This window comes from Alosa sapidissima, chromosome 6 (assembly GCF_018492685.1).
Source record: "Alosa sapidissima isolate fAloSap1 chromosome 6, fAloSap1.pri, whole genome shotgun sequence".
Lineage (NCBI taxonomy): Eukaryota > Metazoa > Chordata > Actinopteri > Clupeiformes > Clupeidae > Alosa > Alosa sapidissima.
The window spans coordinates 39573926-39596539 of record NC_055962.1 but is presented as its reverse complement, the minus strand read 5'-3'; the positions used below and the strand labels follow the sequence as shown (position 1 = coordinate 39596539).

Below are 22614 nucleotides of genomic sequence, written 5' to 3'. Positions count from 1 at the left end.
GGAAATTAAAGGGGACCTCAGTCAGCAGCAGCTTTCTCTGGATGAGGCGCAGGCCAAACTGAGTATGCTCCATAGGTCTCACCCCTCCCAGGAGCTGGGCCACCTCAGTGAAGAGCTGACTGACCTGGTCAGAAGAAGGGACATGGCCGCCCTGCGCTGCTCACGTGCCTCCAGCGACCTGCAGGGGGAGCTACAGCTACACATCTCTGGTGAGTGAGAGATGTGGGGGATGGGACCAGCACACATGACCAGCATATAGGACCAGCATATAGGACCAGCACACATGACCAGCATATAGGACCAGCATATAGGACCAGCACACATGACCAGCATATAGGACCAGCATATAGGACCAGCACACATGACCAGCACACATGACCAGCATATAGGACCAGCATATAGGACCAGCACACATGACCAGCACACAAGACCAGCATATAGGACCAGCACACATGACCAGCAGACATGACCAGCATATAGCACCAGCACACATGACCAACATATAGGACCAGCATATAGGACCAGCATATAGGACCAGCACACATGACCAGCACACATGATCAGCACACAAGACCAGCATATAGGACCAGCATATAGGACCAGCACACATGACCAGCATATAGGACCAGCATATAGGACCAGCACACATGACCAGCATATAGGACCAGCATATAGGACCAGCACACATGACCAGCACACATGATCAGCACACAAGACCAGCATATAGGACCAGCACACATGACCAGCATATAGGACCAGCACACATGTCCAACACACATGACCAGCATATAGGACCAGCACACATTACCAGCATATAGGACCAGCACACATGACCAGCACACATGTCCAACACACATGACCAGCATATAGGACCAGCACACATGACCAGCACACATGACCATCATATAGGACCAGCACACATGACCAGCACACAAGACCAGCATATAGGACCAGCACACATGACCAGCATATAGGACCAGCACACATGTCCAACACACATGACCAGCATATAGGACCAGCACACATGGCCAGTACACAGGACCAGTACACATGACCAGCATATAGGACCAGCATATAGGACCAGCACACATGACCAGCACACAGGACCAGTACACATGACCAGCATATAGGACCAGCACACAGGACCAGTAGACATGACCAGCATATAGGACCAGCACACATGACCAGTACACATGACCAGCATATAGGACCAGCACAGCACATATGACCAGCACACAAGACCAGAATAAAGGACCAGTACACAGAATAACAAAATCAGAGGAAACACATCCAGTAAGACATCCAGTAAATTGGCTGATTCCTAGTGGATGTGTGGGGGGCACTAGTGGATGTGTGAGGTGCTGGGGCACTAATGGATGTGTGAGGAGCGTGACTGGGACACTAGTCTGTCTGCAGTGCAGTGTAATGGTGCATCCCAGTTTAACCTTTAAACACTGTTCATTGCTACCCCCCTTAATATACTGTTCACGGTCAAATTTGACCGGACAGTTTTAACTGCTCTTAAATACCAATACCATGACAAAAAGTATTATTTAATAGAACATTTATTGTAAACAGAACCTTATTAGATAATTAACATCTACAACATGTGTGTTTGTGTGTGTGGGTGTGTGTGTTTCTGTATGTGCGTGAATGTGTGCAAACACTCACTGGTGGTTCACATGCACAGTGGAAACATGACAACATGAACTAACATGAACTGTGTGTGTGTGTGTGTGTGTGTGTGTGTGTGTGTGAGAGAGAGAGAGAGAGAGAGAGTGGGTGTATGTGTGTGCATACATGCATGTGTGTGCAAACAATAGTGATTCACATGCACATGTGGCAACATGACATCATGAACTGACAATATGAACTGTGTGTGTGTGTGTGTGTGTGTGTGTTCATGTGTGTGTGTGTCTGTTTGTGTGTGTGTGTGTGTGTGTGTGTGTGTGTGTGTGTGTGTGTGTGTGTGTGTTCATGTGTGTGTGTGTCTGTTTGTGTGTGTGTGGGTGGTTGTGTTTCTGTATGTGCGTCAATGCATATGTGTGCGAACATTGGTGGTTCACACACACGAGTGGCAACATGACAACATGAACTGACAACATGTACTGAGTGTGTGTCAGTGGGTGTACATGTGTGTGTGTGCTTTATGTGTGTCTGTTTGTGTGTGTGTGTGTGTGGGTGTGTGTGTCCATGCATGCATGTGTGTGGGAACATTGGTGGTAAGTTGTAGGAGTGTGTGGAGAGAGATGTCTTTTATCTCCTGGATGAAAATGATACTCTTTCCCAATCATTTCCTATGGCGGTCATTTTTGACTGTGAACAAAAAAAAGTGTTTCTAAGTTGAATAAATCACTCAAAATTCAACGGAAGTAGCCCTAATCAATTCTATGTGTTCAAACGCCTTTTGTGAAGGATATCATAAGATCTTGAGGCAATCTGATGAAAAATGCCATATTTATGGTACAGGGAATGTGTAAATCGGTCATTTTTGACCGGAACAGTGTTAGAAGGTTAAGTCATAATTTCCCAGTTACAAAAAGGAAGTTTCATTTATAATGCCTCCTGAAGTTATAACTTCAAGTCAGTAACCTTTTTGAACCTCAGGTACAAGGTACCCCAAGTTTGAAGTTTTCAAAATGGCTGTGCCCATCAACAGCAAACAAAATCCATAGAAGTGCACAGTACAGTAGGCAGTTCTGACCTATTTCTATCTCATTACAGTTTTTCTCGATCGTTTTGATACCTGTGTCAACTCTGAAATCACACTCTCAAAACAGTTAACACCCGTGTCTGAACAAAAGCACTCTGGACAAAATGACACATTTTGCTTGCAAAAGGCTGTTACTCTCTCAAAACACTTAAAACATGCAGCAAAAGCAAATCTTGCCTTCAAACACTACAACTTGTTGCCAATTAAAAAACACTCTTTAATCAATCATTACACACTGGACAACAAAATGCAAAATCTAGTTCTCAAAATGAGCATTTTTGCTATGTCTGTTCCATTACTTTCTCATTTTTTCTGGTAGGCCTATCAGAAAAAAACTGTGAAAAGACAAAATGTACTGAATAAAACATTTTAATTGAACTACAACTTGTCATTTTTCATCGAAATAGACCTACAGTAAACACCTTTTGTACTGTTTTCTCCACCAAATAGGCAATACAGTACTTTGTCTAAATGTGCATTAGATCCATACTTGCAAATAGCAACACAGAACAGACATCTCTTATGTATAATGAATGATTGCTGATTGAAGAATTGTGCAAAGGAGTTTCACACAGGTGTATCAGAGATTCAGACTTATGCAAGGAATCTATACCACCTGTGAAAAGATGTTTTCCTTTTGTTTAGCACGGGAAAACCAATAGAGTTTGGGGCTTTTGAATGACAGCTGTGCTAACTGTTTTGCAAAAGGGTGTGAGAAATGTGTGAACCCAATGAAAATGTGTGAACACATTCGCAAGAGATGACTTCTGCTGTGCAAAGAAAGTAGTCATGAAGACCAAGTGGGTTCTAGTTTACTTAAGCAGGTAAAAGCAATCGAGAAAAACTGTAAATCAGTTGGTGAAACAATAGGGTCCCACCTCTTGTTCCTACATTTGTATGCATAGAATACCTTGTAATGAGGTGGGTTAGGGTTAGAATACCTTGTAATGCGGTGGGTTAGGGTTAGAATACCTTGTAATGCATTGTCAGAACTGTTAACTTACAACAAAGAATTTCTAACAAATGGCTGACATCTTGTTCTTCACTTTTCCCTGGAGGTTTGTTGACTGTAATTTCCATAGCAACCCAGAGCTTCTGAACCTAGACACTAGACACACCCTCACAAAACAATTTGTCCTCCTTCATAGCTCTGTTTTCTCCCCCTCCTCTCCTCTCCCTTCCTCCTCTACTCTCTCCCCCTCCTCCTCTCTTCCTCTCCCCCTCCTTTCCTCTCCTCCTCCTCTCCTCTCTCTTCCTCCTCTCCTCCTCCTCCTCTCCTCTCCTCTTTCCTCCTCCTCCTCTCCTCTCTCCTCTCTCCTCCTAATGCAGAGATCACACAGGATTTTCACCGCTGGCTAACTGAGCAGAAGGATAACATTAAAGACCTCTCGGACCAATCAGAGGCCAGAGTCAAAGGCTGCCCTGACCAATCAGAGGCCTGGGTCCTTATGGCAGACAGGTTACAGGAGCTGAAGGTATTCGACGTCCTCAGGGCCTGAGTGTGTATGACGGTGTGTGTGTGGAACCCCTGGACTTACCCTGCGCTTCCTCCCCTGTGCCCCAGGGGGCACTAGAGTGCCTGCGCGTGGGTGAGGAGCGCCTGGGCTCCGTGTGTGAAGAGGGGGGGATGTTGCTGCTCCATCTGCCCCCCTCAGCCGCGGGGCACGTGGAGGAGCAGCTGCTCTCCTGCCGCAGGGCCTGGGCTGCCTTTGTGGAGGAGAGCCAGCAGAGCCTGCAGAGCCTGGAGCACAGCGCCGCCCTACAGCACAGGTCAGGCACTGCAGTGTGTGTGTGTGTGTGCAGGGTTGAAGTGTGTGTGTGTGTGTGTGTGAAGGCAATGGTACGCTCCCGCGTCTGCGTCCCGCGCACGTGGCACTGGTGAGCGCGTTTTTACGGCATGCGTCACGTTTTTGAGTCGACTGAAATTTAAGACCGCGCGTCAATTTGACGCGTAGACTGCGCATGTGTGAAACGAAACTGCTGTAATCACTCCCCTCCAGTAGGTGGACCACATAGAAGAACAACACTTAAAACCTAGAAACAAACCTAGACAGAAGAAGAACGAAGAAGCGCAGAAGCAGAGCGCCTGTCCTCAGCTTGCTTGGCTATCAAGTTACGTGAAACACCACGACATGGAGTCAACTTTGACCGATGTAAAGCCACAATCCACAGATACAGATTCTTTAACATTATCTTTAACGGTTACTTTACCATCTATGGTGTAGAACCCAAAGTATTTCAAGACATCACATTTTAGATGAGTTGGGGACTTAATTGTCCGCTCAGGCTGGCCGTTCTGTGCGTTAGCTTCCATTTTCAAAACAGGGTGGCTGCATGGGCTCTGGCTCCACTGGCTACTGGCTATTATTGCCTTGATTTGGTCATGAGCACTGGATCATAGAGCACTGGATGAGATGGCAAACAATAAAATAAAAAACAAACTAATCATAGACTGTAGAAATGCGCTACACATGGCACTAAAAACCGAATAGTTTATTTATAGTTCGACTACTTATATTTCACGTCATGTTTGAATAAAAAGTGACAGCCCTACTCCCTGCATAGAGAGCTGACTTGACTTCGGATTAAATGCATCTTTTAAAAATGAGCGTTTAAAAATGGTTCCTCCTGAACAATGCTCAACTCAAATCTTGAAATTCAGAGGGGGCACAATCAGGCATTTTTTTTTCGGGGGGGGGGGGGGGTCATGTTAGAGGGGGGCCGGAGATTTCTCCCCCTGGAAATTTTGAAATTCTGGCTGCTAAACATACCATTTCAATGCAGTTTGGAAGGGACAGAAATACCTTAACAGAGCAAGCAGCAACCCTTATCTATCTGAGGACTAAGCTAAAGTATCTATTTTGTAAGATAGGTTGGTGAAAGAACTGTAAGCTCAAATTCAGCTGAGTGTAAGCTCATTAAAACATGTTTAGACACACAAATTTACACGTAGGCGTACTACACATGATTTTAAAAACAGTACCATTGCAGTTGTTATGATTTGATTGATATGTGACCTAAGAACAATCTTACATTAAAAAAGTTGCTGAGGTCTGACTTTGTGGTGCTCAGAAATTGAATTAGTTTAATCTTAATTCATGTGATGAAGGACTTTGAACGAAGTTTGACAGGTTTCAGTGCTGAGTAAGGTTAACACTAAATATTTGAATATTTTACTACTAGTAATATATTTTTCATTACCATTATGGCAAGCAATAGGCTAGGCCTACCTTATTTGTAAGTTGCTACCGGCAAATCATGAGCAAGTGACCTGATAACCTAAGTTATGAGCACATGAGAAAGACTATTATACTTTCTTGCCCTCTACATCACGGTCATACATAGCTATCCTATGTATATAAAACAACTTTAGGCCTCCTTTTAAAAGGGTATCCCTTTTCACTACATGGATTAGCTGCCACATACGTGAAGAGAACAAGTGGAGATTGAGAAACATCCAACGCAATGCCTTGGTAGGCCTAATGTTATTAGGTTGGATTTTGTAGCCTAGTCACTGCAAATCACCCTTGTTTCTATGAAACTGGAAACAATTGAACCAGGAGACTTTGCCAAATATTTGTAATATGTTTAAGAGTAGCCTAGGCTACGTTACACTGACACCATGTAGGCTAACGTTAACGCAATGCTCTGAATTCGTGGCCAACATCAAATCCATTGTTCTAACTAATTGATCGCCAAGTCAAAATTTCCTGGTCAACCACAAATAATTCCACTACTTTTTATTGCTTAGCTAGACTACTTACCACTTCAACACGATTGACTGTATCTGTTTAAACTGTAACTGTAACAGTTCAACTCTTCAAACTGTAGCATTAACTTTAACAGTTCAACACAAGCAAAACATTGAGAGCTCAATGCGTGTGTGAGTTGTTACAGGAACATACACAGACACCAATTTTAGGAAAAGGGCTAATGCTGACGGGTCTTCAGCTATTTTGGTTTATTCCACATCCAGAAGATGCATTTGAGTCGTTATGGGCTCTGGCTTATTATGGAGCATAATAGGAACAAAGTTATGATCAAAACAATGATCAGGGAGGAAAAATCTGAGGGGGCATGTGCCCCCTTTATTTCAATGGGCATGACGCCACTGTGTGTAGAGAAGGGATACCTGTGTGTGTGTAGAGTGTGAGTTACATGGCTGTGTACTAGTGTGTGTGTGTGTGTGTGTGTGTGTGTGTGTGGAGTGCCCCCTTTATTTCAATGGGCATGACGCCACTGATTATCACAGTGAGACATTAACATTATGAACACAAAGAGTTAGGCTACTTCAAAACTTTTATTGACATGTCATAATTACAGGTTTTTGGTTCATACTTTTTTGGAATGAGGCAGGTGTGAAGACTCAATACAAATTTAATTGAGGACATCTGTACACACAACTTTTTCTTACCATGGCACTGCTGTGTTGAAAAATGTCTTTACTTTGTATCGCACCAATATTGCTGCCCTCGCTAGCCTAATAAGCAAGTGTTACGACCAGGCTTGGAATTTCACCATTCTGGGGGCATTACAAACATTACAAAAACATGAAACATGACATATTACATAGAACTGTAAATCATCTGATCATCTAATATTTACAGATATCTAGGCTATAACATGTATTTTATATTTGGCCTGTTATGAAATCGTGTATTGAACAATTTAAGCACAGCTCAGCTTTAAGAAACTCAAATAGCCTAGATGCATGCTTAGCATTTTGTGATCATTAAGGCTACTTTCACAAACTCTTAGTCAGCTGTCCTCTGATTTACCAATATCTAGGCGATATTTGTAACATTTATTTTGCATTTGGCCCGTTATGAAATCATGTGGAACAATTTAAACACGTTGTAAAACTTAAAGCCCAAATTTGGAGACATCCATGTATGTCGAACTTTACTGCAAATTCAAAACTGGATTACTCTGGAACGGCTAACTGTACAGGGGACTGCTTTACACCTTTGTGTTCGGTAAGGTCTCCTGTTTATTCTGATATATGGTTTGTCATGTGTTAAAAGAATGGTTCGTAAAGTATTCCACCGAGATTAATGGGTAGGGAGATCATGGGACGCAAAACCTTCAGTAGAATGTATGATTAAATTGAATTAAATTATTTACTTTACCCGCGAACCGTTCAACACAGCAATTATCGGCTAACATCGTTTAAAAGCTGAGAAAAAGCTCTTTCATGTGATACTTGTGATGTCTGTGTGATGAATAGGCTACTTCGCGAGTAGTTCAACTGAGATGAATGGGTGAATTTGGACCCACTTTCTTTTTTGCGCTGTCACTTTCTCCACTGCGTAAAAGACTAAATTAATTTGCGCTGTGAATGCTAAGATAATTTTGACAGGTCACAGGCTAAATAAAAATCGCTATTAGTAGGACGCAAAGCAGAATATTGAAAGAAGGGGGCACCAAGGCCACGGTGGCCTGTAAACCTCTGATTTTCAAAGGGGCCTCACGGCCAACCCAAGGGGCTACGACGGCCATGGCCGTCGTGGCCGCCGTGAAATTCCTACCCTGGTTACGACCCTGCCCTCGCGGCACCGAGTCACTCAGCTATAAGCAGCCTAATAAGCAAGTAGAGGGATGTATGTATATAGGGATGTATGTATATGTATGTATATAGGGATGTATGTATATGTATGTATATAGGGATGTATGTATATAGGGATTTATGTATATAGGGATGTATGTATATGTATGTATATAGGGATGTATGTATATAGGGATGTATGTATATAGGGATTTATGTATATAGGGATGTATGTATATGTATGTATATAGGGATGTATGTACATAGGGATGTATGTATATAGGGATGTATGTATATGTATGTATATAGGGATGTATGTATATGTATGTATATAGGGATGTATGTATATAGGGATTTATGTATATAGGGATGTATGTATATGTATGTATATAGGGATGTATGTACATAGGGATGTATGTATATAGGGATGTATGTATATGTATGTATATAGGGATGTATGTATATAGGGATTTATGTATATAGGGATGTATGTATATGTATGTATATAGGGATGTATGTACATAGGGATGTATGTATATAGGGATGTATGTATATGTATGTATATAGGGATGTATGTATATGTATGTATATAGGGATGTATGTATATAGGGATGTATGTATATAGGGATTTATGTATATAGGGATGTATGTATATAGGGATTTATGTATATAGGGATGTATGTATATGTATGTATATAGGGATGTATGTATATAGGGATGTATATAGGGATGTATGTATATAGGGATGTATGTATATAGGGATGTATGTATATGTATGTATAGAGGGATGTATGTATATAGGGATGTATATAGGGATGTATGTATATAGGGATGTATGTATATAGGGATGTATGTATATGTATGTATAGAGGGATGTATGTATATGTATGTATATAGGGATGTATGTAGGGATGTATGTATATGTATGTATATAGGGATGTATGTATATAGGGATTTATGTATATAGGGATGTATGTATATGTATGTATATAGGGATGTATGTACATAGGGATGTATGTATATAGGGATGTATGTATATGTATGTATATAGGGATGTATGTATATGTATGTATATAGGGATGTATGTATATAGGGATGTATGTATATAGGGATGTATGTATATGTATGTATAGAGGGATGTATGTATATGTATGTATATAGGGATGTATGTAGGGATGTATGTATATGTATGTATATAGGGATGTATGTATATAGGGATTTATGTATATAGGGATGTATGTATATGTATGTATATAGGGATGTATGTACATAGGGATGTATGTATATAGGGATGTATGTATATGTATGTATATAGGGATGTATGTATATGTATGTATATAGGGATGTATGTATATAGGGATTTATGTATATAGGGATGTATGTATATGTATGTATATAGGGATTTATGTATATAGTGATGTATGTATATGTATGTATATAGGGATGTATGTATATAGGGATGTATGTAGGGATGTATGTATATAGGGATGTATGTATATGTATGTATAGAGGGATGTATGTATATGTATGTATATAGGGATGTATGTATATGTATGTATATAGGGATGTATGTATATGTATGTATATAGGGATGTATGTATATGTATCTATATTGGGATGTATGTATATAGGGATGTATGTATATGTATGTATATAGGGATGTATGTATGTATAGAGGGACGTATGTAATAAGTAATAAGCAAGTGTTGCGCCCCTGCCGGTCTCTGCCTACCTGTCTGTCTTTCTCTGGTTTGCAGGGAGGAGTCAGGACACAGGTGCTGCTGATCACCTGATTGGGGCACCTGCACTATAAAAGAGGCTACCTGGCTGAAGTTCAGGGTTCCCTCTCTCCATTGCTACATGCTTCGCCTTTGTTTGGGTTTAGCACATTACGCTGATGTACACCACACCTTTGTTTTCTTACCATCTCATTAATACTGACTATTAATTAATTTATTTACTTTAATAAATACATATTTTTTGTTAACTCTTTATCCACGTGTGGTCTCCCTATGTTAAAATCACCCAGAACGAGCCGGGTGGTTGTAACACAAGTCTCTCAGCTATAGTAACAGGTGTGCTGTGTGTGTTCTGGTGGATGATAAATGGAGCGATGCGATGGGCCAACTTATCAAACTTCCCAGCAGACAGGTGAAAGTACTCGTGCTGCTTCTCTTCATCTAACAGCAGACAGGTGAAAGTACTCGTGCTGCTTCTCCTCATCTAACAGCAGACAGGTGAAAGTACTCGTGCTGCTTCTCCTCATCTAACAGCAGACAGGTGAAAGTACTCGTGCTGCTTCTCTTCATCTAACAGCAGACAGGTGAAAGTACTCGTGGTGCTTCTCCTCATCTTGTGCACACACGTGTGGAATACTCCTTCACTGGCTCTTCCTTCGTTCAGTGCTCGCACATCCCACATCCCACCTTCTTCTTTTCTTCAGGCGTTTCAGGCTTCTTTGGTGGTTGTGTCCTACTTTCAGGTTCGACATACCGCCCCCAGTTGGTGGGGCAGAGTATCACAGTTAATCCGTAGTGAGCAGGCGCTAACCTTAATGATCTAACGCGCATTCAGGACAGCAGAAGTTGGAGTATGCTTCGTGTACGCGTCAAAAATGACGCACGTCCTCCACACGCGCAAATGTGACGGAGGAGCATATCACAGCCTTGAGAGAGAGAGAGCAGAGGCTAGAGCACAGCGCCGCCCTACAGCACAGGTCAGGCACTGCAGGGGGAGTTACACTCACTTCACACAACCTCCAACAGGATGGATTTATATACGTGTGTGTGTGTGCGTGTGCGTGCGTTAAAGTGTGTGTGTGTGTGTGTGTGTGCCGGGTGGTAGTGTGTGTTAATGTGTGTGTGTGTGTGTGTGTGTGTGTGTGTGTGTGCAGGGTGGAAGTGTGTGTTAATGTGTGTGTGTGTGTGTGTGTGTGTGTGTGTGTGCAGGGTGGAAGTGTGTGTGTTAATGTGTGTGTGTGTGTGTGCAGGGTGGAAGTGTGTGTTAATGTGTGTGTGTGTGTGTGTGTGCAGGGTGGAAGTGTGTGTGGAGGGTCTAGGTTTCTGGCTGCAGCAGATGGAACAGAAGCTGGAGTGGGAGGAGCTTCCAGAGGGAGAGAGAGAGCAGGAGAGACTGGAGCAGCTCCACACACAACTACTGCTGAGGAGGTGAGTGTGTGTGTGTGTGTGTGTGTGTGTGTGTGCATGTGTGTGTGTGTGTGCGTGTGTGTGTGTGTGTTTGTTTCATATCATCCACCTCATCACATCCTCCTCTCTTCTCCTCTCCTCTCCTCTCCTCCTCTCCTCTACCCTCCTCTCCTTCTCCTCTCCTCTCCTCTCCCCACCTCTCCTCTCCTCCTCTATCCTCCTCTCCTCCCATCTCCTCCTCTCCTCTCCTCTCTCCCCTCTCTCCTCCTTTCCTCTTCTCTCCTCCTCTCCTCTCCTCTCTTCTCCTCTCCTCTCCTCTCTTCTCCTCTCCTCCCATCTCCTCCTCTTCTCCCCTCTCTCCTCCTCTCCAACTCTCCTCTCCTCTCCTCTCTCCTCCTCTCTGTAGGCCGTCTCTGGAGCGTGTGTGTGTGGATGCGGAGGTGCTGGCTGATGGTGGTTGGCCGTGGGGGCAGCAGGCGTGTGTGTGTGTGCAGAGGCGGCTCCATGCGGTGCTGGAGGGGGTGAGCACACGGCGCCGTGGCTGCCTAGAGGGCCTGCTGCTGGGGCAGCAGATCAGAGGCATCAGGGTCTGGATCCAGCAGCTACGCAACACTCTACACACACACCAGGGCACGCAGGGTAGCAGGACACAACTGCAGGAGAGACTGCAAAGAGTGCAGGTGACACACACACACACACCACACACATACACACACACATATACACACACACTAACACACACACACACACACACACTACACACACACACCACACATACTGGCTTGTGTGTTAACTCGTGTGTGTGTGTGTGTGTGTGTGTATGTGTGATGTGTGCCTTGTGTGTTAACTCATGTGTATGTGTGTGTGTGTGTTAACTCATGTGTATGTGTGTGTGTGTGCAGGAGGTGCTGTTGCTGAAGGGAGAGGGGGAGGTGCGCATCAACATGGTGGTGGGTCGGGGGGGTGTGGCCAGCCGCAGCTGTGGAGACGCCGCACAGAAAGTGATGTTGGCTGCCATACAGGAAGTGGAAGACGAGTGGGCGGGGCTCCTCATATCTGCCATGAGGCAACACAGGTAACACACACACGTCACACACCCCACATACACAGGTGCACATACATATACACTCCACACACAGGTGCACACAGGTTCACACACACACACACACACACACACACACACACACACACACCACACACAGGTGCACACACACAGGTGCACACACACACACACACACACACACACACACCACACACAGGTGCACACACACACACACACACACACACACACACACACACACCACACACAGGTGCACACACACACACACACACACACACAGACACGTCACACACCCCACACACAGGTGCACACACACACACACATACACACACATACACACACACAGACACGTCACACACCCCACACACAGGTGCACACACACACACACACACACACACACACACACACCACACACAGGTGCGCACACACACACACACACACAGAGGAAGGAAATGACATATATATATATATATATATATATATATATAAGGGTAATGTGTGTAAGGGCTCTATCTTGCACTCCAGCGCAGTTTTTTCTTTATACTCGCGCGTTTGTCTTTCCTATTTTCCCTGGTCAATGGAATGCTAGCGGCAGGTGAAGGCTTGGAATGCTAGCGGCAGGTGAATGCTAGCGGCAGGTGAAGGCTTGTTAGCTTCAGAGCTTCCCTGGTCAATGGAATGCTAGCGGCAGGTGAAGGCTTGGAATGCTAGCGGCAGGTGAATGCTAGCGGCAGGTGAACGCTAGTGGCAGGTGAATGCTTGTTAGCTTCAGAGCTTCCCTTAGGGGGTATGCTTTCCGGATGTTCGCTCACCCCCCCTTGGTAGCAGCCTTTGTGGGCTTCTTCTGCAGTTGAGTGAAGTTACTATAAGCAATTCATGCTCAATACTGCCACTAATGGAGGGTGTATAAAATAGATGATAGGTGATCAAATATATTTTCATTGGTCAGTTAGATAGCCAAAGCTAACTGTAGACAGAGGAGAAGGAGAACATTCTATTTATAGTAAAAAGTCAAAATCATCTTTACAACTTTCTGTATGTCTGTCTGTCTGTTGGCTGGTGTGCACTTGGGGAGAGTACATCACACACTGTTCCCAACTTACAGTCTGTGGGCTCTATTTTTCACTCTAGCGCAATTGACTTTGTATACTCGCGCTTTTGTCTTTCCTATTTTGCAGTCAGCACATATTGGAATTTTCCCTCCACAGGTACATGTGCGCCCACGGGGGCGTTTCAGCGAAAAGAGGGGGCGTATTCCGGCGCAAACAGTCCCTGTTGATATTTTGCAGTTTCAGAAAACAATTCAGCCACAGACCACAGAACCTCCTGGTCTAAAGTCAGTGGCGCAAATTCAGATGCTATTTTAAGGGCGCATGCATGGCCACAGGCCTGCATGAATGAATGCTATGCACACCGATCTACAGACAGCCTGTGCACAGATGGAAACATTCAAAGCCTTGATAATATTTGTCCGTTTCCCGGTTTTGTTTGTGCATTGGTCAACTAAAAGTTTAGTAGCCTATATAGTACATCTACATGCAATAACTTTACAACAACAACGCCTAATTACGACCTATTAATTTGGACAACTTTATACAGCCATATAAAGGCTAAAGTTACCTTTCGTTTTGTTCCAATTTACTGTTGTGTATGGCTTTAAACATCGTGTGCGCTTTAATATCAGCCTATAAGCCTTATTCCAGCTGTGCTAAGGTTTTGACAAGCACCACAATTTTGCCTACCTTGTTGTAGCCCATCTGAAATAACTCCAAGCTTTGCTATGTTCCCTCCATCCTTTCGTTGTTTTCAAAAAACGTTTTATATCCATGATGGCCTTGAAGTCTTGAGTTTGTGAGTGTGTGTGTGTGTGTGTGTGTTTGTGTATGTGTGTCTGTGTGTGTGTGTGTGTATATATGTGTGTGTGTGTGTATATGTGTGTGTGTGCACCTGTGTGTGAGGTGTATGTGGGGTGTGTGTGTGTGTGTGTGTGTGGGTGGGTGTGTTTGTGTGTGTGAGTGTGAGTGTGTGTGTGTGTGTGAGTGTGTGTGAGTGTGTGTGTGTGTGTGGTTGATGAGTTGCTGCTCCTCTCTGCAGCCGTCTGGAGCGAGCGCTGTGGCTGTGGGCGGAACATGAGCGTTGCCGTGGTGATCAGGAGGCGTGGCTGCAGGCGGCGGAGGTGGCGAGGGGGGTGGAGCCACAGGCCGGGCTGAGGGAGAAGCAGCAGCAGAGGGAAAAAGTGCGCCTCCTGGTGACCCAGCTGGAGCAGCGCAGGGAGGCGCTCACACACCTGGAGCAGGGCTCCGCCCAGCTCTATGACATCACCAGAGACCCAGCCTTTAGCCCTGCCTCCCAAGCCTGCCTCAAGGCGAGGTTTGATGATGTCAGAACGGCTGCTGACGTAAGTTCTGATGTTCACGCTTATGACCACAGATCTGTAACAAAATTAATGTAACACTGAAATGACAACAAAGCGCCCATATTTCTGTGTGTGTGTGTGTTTGTGTGTGCCACTTCTCAAGAAGAATAACCTGATCCTGATCCATCCTAAACAATTACAGGCCCATATCCAATCTACCTTTTATTGGCAAAATTATTGAAAAAGTAGTCTTTAATCAATTAACCACCTTCCTAACATCAAATGGGTATTTTGATTACTTTCAGTCTGGTTTTTGGGCAAATCACAGCACTGAAACAGCTCTCATTAAAGTTTCCAATGACATACGCCTAAACACAGGTTCAGGTAAAACATCAGTCCTAGTGCTACTGGACCTTAGTGCAGCATTTGTATATCACAATAGTTGGATTTACAGGCATAGTCATCAACTGGCTAAAATCATATCTACAAGAAAGCTTCTTTGTTGCCATCGGAAACTGTACCTCAACACCAACGTCCTTGACCTGTGGTGTTCCCCGGGGGTCAATGTTGGGGCCACTATTATTCAACCTCTATATGCTCCCACTTGGACAAAATAGTTTGATTTCATATCATAGCTATGCAGATGACACGCACATTTACTTAGCTCTGTCACCGACTATGGTCCTCTTGAATCTATGTGTCAGTGTATAGAACAAATCAACACCTGGATGTCTCAAAATTTTCTTCAGCTGAACAAAGAAAAAACTGAAGTAATTATATTTGGTAAAAAGGAGGAAAGACTTAGGGTTGCCACTCTCCTTGACACAAAAGGGTTGAAGGCAAAGGATACTATTAAAAATCTTGGTGTATTAATTGACAGTGATCTAAATTTCAACAGCCACATGAAAGTGATAACTAAATCAGCTTTTTACCACCCCAAAAATATTGCCAAACTCAGAGGGCTGATGTCAAAACATGACTTAGAAAAACTCATTAATGCATTTATCTCCAGCAGAGATGATTACTGCAATGGACTGTTCACAGGCCTTCCTAAAAAGACTATTAAACAGCTTCAGGTGATACAAAATGCAGCAGCTAGGATTCTAACAAAAACTAAAAGAACTGACCACATTACTCCAATTCTTAAGTCCTTGCACTGGCTTCCAGTAAGTCACAGAATTTACTTTAAAGCACTATTGCTTATTTATAAATCAGTAAATGGAGCAGGACCTAAATACCTGTCAGACATGCTTCAGCAGTACACACCTTCTCGTCCTCTCAGGTCCCAGGTGAAAAACCTGCTAGTAAAACCTACAGTTAGAACTAAACGTGGTGAAGCAGCTTTTAGCTGCTATGCGGCTCAGCTGTGGAATCAACTTTCGGATGACATCAAAAAGGCCCCAACTGTAGCCAGTTTTAAATCTAGATTTAAGACCAAACTGTTCTCAGATGCTTTCTGCTAACTGTGCCGAGTTACAAATTCTGAATCTGCCTTCATAATTATTCTACCTTGTCTTTTATTACTTTTTTTTACTACTTTTGCCTTTGTTTTTGCTTACTAATTATTCTTTATTTTTAAATGATTTTACCTTGTGTTTTATGTTTTCTTTTTATTATGATCTTTACCTTTTAACTATTATTTGACTATATTGCCCTTCTATGCTTTTATTTGTTATTATTGTTTGGTTTTGTTGATGTAAAGCACATTGAATGACCTCTGTGTATGAAATGCGCTATTTAAATAAACTTGACTTGACTTGACTTGTGAGTGTGTGTGTGTGTGTGTGTGTGTGTGTGTGTGTGTGTGTGTGTGTGTGTGTGTGTGTGAGTGCGTATTTGTGTGTGTGTGTGTGTGTGTGTGTGAGAGAGTGTGTATTTGTGTGTGTGAGTGCATATTTGTGTGTGTGTGTGTGTGTGTGTGTGTGAGTGCGTATTTGTGTGTGTGTCTATGAATGTTTGTGTGGTGTGTGTTTCAGGAGAGCTTGAGACTGGCAGGTGTCATGGTGACAGAACATCAGCAGTACCTTGAAGCTGTGAGAGAGCTGTCTGATTGGCTGCTGGCAGGAGGGGAGGAGCTTCAGCGCTGGTCTGATTTATCTGGAGACTCCGCCTCCTTAGAGAAGAGGCTGGAAGAAGTGCGGGTAAGGAAGTGTTTCCATGGTTACCATTACACACATTCTTCTAACTAGGGTTGCAAAATTCCGGGAATTTTCAAAGTTGGAAACTTTCCAATGGAATTAACGGGAATATACGGGAATTAACGGGAATAAACAGGAATTAATAGGAATAAACTGGGAATTTTTAATAAGTTAGTCTATAACAGCGAACTTAAATGTAGTGGACAAAACCCCATCTTGCAGCATAATACTAGTTAAAACAACCTGATTTAATGCAATTTCAGTCATTTTCAGTCAAATTTCTACCCTGCACACAGCAATCAGCAGAGGCTACTAGACGTAAAGGAAACCTATGGTGCGTTCATGTGCATGGGGAAAATAAATTCCCAGTGAAAATGTCATCTCATGTGGGAATAACTGGAGTGAAACTGGGGGAAGTTTGCAAACAGAGTTGCCCAGTTATGGGCTTGTCGTCACTTTTGTCCTCATTCAAATTGGTGAACATCATTTTGCACTGTAATTAAACTGTAATTAAACTGTAATGGGACGATTAATCTGTCTGATTAAGCTTGACAACTTACATAATCTATAAGGTTTGGTTGGGGTGGTATGTTGTGTCATTTTTTTACTTGTTTTACCATTTTCTGGGATTCTAACTGAACAAACTGATAGTCAGTTAATGTTCCAACCAATCGGATTTTGTTGTTGAGTGGCGTGGTCAGGGGCGTAGATTTCTGTGGGGACCAAAGGACGTGTCCACACCAATGTCAAATTACGACTGAAATGTCCCCACCAATATTCAGGTTGAAATGGGGGAAAAAGCGCTCACATGCGCTACACAAAGAGTTATAATAATTAATAATTATTAATTATAATAATAATAATAATAATTTCTCACTTAAGTGCTGTGGATCATCTCGTAGGCTACAGATCTTGTAATGTGCAGTAGCCTATAAGGGTAAATTACGCTGTTTTTAAGTTACCTATAATAACTACCAGTGAGCCGCAGTCTCCTGCGCAGCATGCAGCGCTTCCGCTTTACTTCACTACAACCATGAAGTGCGTCCAAATTCACCCATTCTTCTCTGTTGAACTCCTCTAGAAGTAGGCTACTCTCATCACACATGTGTCACATGAAAGAGCCTTTTCTCAGCTTTTAAATGGTGCTAGCTAGCCACTTGCTGTGATAAACAGTTTGTGAGAAAAATAACTTCAAGAGATGTAATAATTATTCTCTGCGCACATCTCCACATCCATTCGTCTCGGTGGAATATCATAGGCCTACACACTCTTCACGCAACACATGATATATCAGAATAAACCGCAGACCTTACCGAACACAGAGGTGTAATGCATTCCCGTGTATAGTTAGCTGTTCAAGAGTAATCCGGTTTTGAAATAAATTATAGCAAAATTCAACATGGTCTTTCGGCTGCATTTCTTAAAACTGAGCTGTGCTTACATCGCCTAGATATCTGTAAATATTAGAATCAGAGAATATACAGGCAGCTCACGGTTAAGAGTTTGTCAATGTAGCCTTAATGATTTCTTTTCACAAAATGCTAAGCATGCATTTAAGTTTCTTAAAACTGAGCTATGCTTAAATGGGCATGATTTCATAACAGACCAAATAGAAAATAAATGTTAAATATAGCGTATATCTGTAGTCTACATATTAAAATCAGATTATGCAGGCTATACAGTGTAGTTAGATCAAGTTGGACAGTAGCACACTTTAATCATTTTATATATCTTGGGCAGTTCAGTGGTTTCAGTGTTGCTAGCTTAGCACGCTAGTAAACCATAGGCAGAGAATGGGATTCCCGCTAGCATGATAGCTAGCTTTGTATGCTAAGCTAAGCAAAAATATGAACAAACAAATCATATTGGTTATTATGAAACAAAATGTTAATGTTTGTATATGAAAAAGTAGGAATTACCAAAAATTCCCAGTTAATTCACGTAAATTCCCATTAATTCCCATAATTTCCTTTAATTCCATTAAAGTTTCCAATTTGGAATATTTCCAAAATTCCCCAGCTTAACTCACCATGGAAAGTTTCCAGTAAGTTTCCGGAAATTTACCGGAAATTTTCCGCCCCTTTGCAACCCTACTTCTAACACCTCCCACATCGCACATATCTAACAGAAAACTCAAATATTAAGTACACACACACACAGTACCTCTCTCACACACAGACAGTCCCTCTCTCTCTCTCTCTTTCTTTCACACACACACACACACACACACACACACACACACACACACACATACACACACACACTCACTCACTTACTTACTTACTTACTCACACACACAGACAGTACCTCTCTCACACACACACACAGTATCTCTCTCTCACACACACACACACACACACACACACAGTATCTCTCTCTCTCTCACACACACACACACACACACACACACACACACACTTACTTACTCACACACACGGACAGTACCTCTCTCACACACACACACAGTACCTCTCTCTCTCACACACACACACACACACACACACACACACACAGTACCTCTCTCTCTCACACACACACACACACACACACACACACAGTACCTCTCTCTCACACACACACACACACAGTATCTCTCTCTCACACACACACACACACACACACACAAACACACTTACTCACGTACTTACTCACACACACACAGTACCTCTCACACACACAGACACACACACACACACAAACAGTACCTATCACACACACACACACACACACAGACAGACACACACACACACACACACACACACACACAGACACACACACACACACACACACTCACACACACACAGACACACTTACTCACTCACACACACTTATTCGTTCCCTAAAACAAACACACTCTCACTCACCTCGTACACACACCAGTTGATGTCTGTGCACAGGACAGACACACACACACCTCGTACACACACCAGTTGATGTCTGTGCACAGGATAGACACTCACTCACCTCGTACACACACCAGTTGATGTCTGTGCACAGGACAGACACACTCTACCCACTTGGGACACATACACACACACACACACACACACACACACACACTCTACCCACTTCCAAATCACATGGGAGAGAGAGAGGGAGAGAGAGAGGGAAGACTGAGAGAAAGACAGAGAGAGAGAGAGAGAAAGAGAGAGAGGGAGAGAGAGAGGGAGAGAGAGAGAGAGAGAGAGACAGTAACATTATCAAGAAGGTTTAATCTAGCATCAAAATACAAAGGACATATTTCTTAATCAAAAAACAACTTTATAAATTCAATCCACCAACTAAATTCTGGCTTAAGATAATGGTTTCCATTATCAAGCCAATTGCTCTTTATGGCAGTGAGATTTGGGTGCCCCTGTGCAGGCTTGATTATAAACAGTTGGATAAGGGCCCAACTGAGTTACTTCACCTACAAATAATAATAATAATAATACGTTTATTTTATATAGCGCCTTTCACAAACCCAAGGTCGCTTTACACAGTAGGAAGGCAAGGAAACACAATAACAAACAAACAAAACAATACAACAAAGACAAGTTATCTGTATGGAGCTATGTGTTGGGTGTGGAGAAGTGATCATTAAGCAGAAAGGTCTTGATCTGTGCTTTGAAGAAAGGAAGAGAAGGACAGGCACGAAGAGGTTGGGGGAGGGAGTTCCAGAGTTTGGGGGCCAAAGCACTGAAGGACCTGCCACCCAGGGTGGAGAGTCTGGAGCGGGGGATAGCCAAGAGGTTTTGGTCAGAGGATATGAGTGAGTGGGAAGGAGTGTAAGGGGTCAGGAGGTCGCAGATGTAGGGGGGAGCAAGGTTGTGGAGGGCTTTGAAGGTGAGTAGTAGTACTTTGTATTAGTGTTAATTTCGTCAGACGAGTCGAGAGGAAATATGTTCGTCAACGACCTTTTTTTTCATGACTAAGACGAGACGATGACGAGACGTCAGTAATGTCCTGAAACACTGACTAAGACCATCTTAAGATGCATTATTGTTGACGAAAAAAGACGAGACTAAAATGTTTTGCATGAAATAAAAACTAAGATAAAATCTCCCTTCATGTTCGTCTACAAAATGAGAAGACAGAATATCTAGCTGTTACGTTTTCAAAATATTCCGAATGAGTTCATATGCAACAGCTTTCCTTTAGGCTAGTCTACGTGATGCTGCTGCTGCAATCCTGTGGCTGCAACACAAAACTACATGGAACAAGAACACTGGAGATTTCTGCCAGAGTTAGCAAGCTAACTACCTAAGCTTTATGCCACAATGCTACATACCCAGAAGTTGACGCTTCTCTCATACAAATTAACATCCCCCAGAATGTCCATACGAAAATGTTCAGCATGTAATGTCAACTATTCATCTAGTTAGACTGATGATGCAAAGTTTGCTAGCAAGTAAGCTAATATAGAAAGTTCGCTAGCAAGTTAGTTATGGCTAAGATGGAGAGTCTGTTTGGGGAATGTGTTGTGTTTGGGCGCATATCGCCATCTAGCGAGGCGGAGTAAAACATTAATAGTTTGGCCTACGACAGTGTTTCTCAAACTATTTCAGTTTCAGGACCACTTAACTAACCCTAGCTAAAAAAAAAAAAAAAAGATTAGACCTACTTCAACAGTAGCCTATAATTAGTCTATAGGCCTACTCACTGAACCACCTTGCTTATTGTCTTTGCACTTTGCTTATTGTGTCAGAGGATTCATTCTGTATGATTTAAACTGGCATATCTTACATAGACAGTGTTGCAGAACTGTTTGGATTTAACTACAAGTTATTTGGCAAACAACTCATCTATATTATATTTTACCACGTCTGCTCGCGGACCACTTGGGATAGCTTGCGGACCACCAGTGATCCCCGGACCACACTTTGAGAAACACTGGTCTACGAATATGACAGTGGTTCAGTCAAATCTTTTACGGTCTATTGTCAAATCCCAGCCGAGCTATAACTGTAGCTCGACTTACCTGTGCATGTAAACATACTGACTGACAAAAAATCAGAATGAGTAATTATAACAGACGAGTAGCCCTGTGGACACACAATATTGTTGGAAAATTGAGATGTGTGAAACACTATTTGACTCAAATGGTAATCAGAAATAATTTGTTAGAAAAAAAAAGACTAAAATGTGTTGACTAAAACTGACTAAGACTAAGATACCTTTAGTTTTCTTTTGACTAAAACTAGACTAAAATGACGAGACTTTTAGTCGACTACAACTTGACTAACAAAAATTATATTTGAATGACTAAATATGACAAAGACTAAAAAGGACATTTCGTCACAAGACTAAGACTATGACTAAATTAAAAATAGGTGACAAAATTAACACTACTTTGTATTTGATCCGGGATGGAACTGGTAGCCAGTGGAGTTGATGGAGAATGGGGGTATTGTGTGCTGATCGTCTGGTATGGGTGAGGAGCGTAGCTGCAGAGTTTTGAATTGTATTGTAGTCTTACAATACAATTATATTGTAGTCTTAGAAGGGTTTTAATGGGGAGACCAAGGAAAAGTGAGTTGCAGTAATCTAGACGGGACATGATGAAGGAGTGAACCAAAGTCTGCATCACTAGCAGAGAGGAAGGGTCGGAGGCGTGCAATGTTACGGAGGTGAAAAAAAGCAATCTTAGTGAGAGATTTGATATGAGGATCAAAGC

General features: G+C 42.7%; 1 protein-coding gene across 1 annotated transcript in view; it reads left to right on the top strand.

Moving 5' to 3' along the window:
• The window catches only part of syne1a (spectrin repeat containing, nuclear envelope 1a), a 322712-nt gene that overhangs the window by 59918 nt on the left and 240180 nt on the right, over positions 1-22614 (top strand). Inside the window, exons 23-30 of the mRNA XM_042094571.1 lie at positions 2-209; positions 4043-4188; positions 4278-4483; positions 11291-11425; positions 11811-12084; positions 12307-12479; positions 14559-14862; positions 16797-16961. Of these exons, the coding sequence (XP_041950505.1) occupies positions 2-209; positions 4043-4188; positions 4278-4483; positions 11291-11425; positions 11811-12084; positions 12307-12479; positions 14559-14862; positions 16797-16961 (1611 nt within the window). The remainder of the gene's footprint in view (position 1; positions 210-4042; positions 4189-4277; positions 4484-11290; positions 11426-11810; positions 12085-12306; positions 12480-14558; positions 14863-16796; positions 16962-22614) is intronic.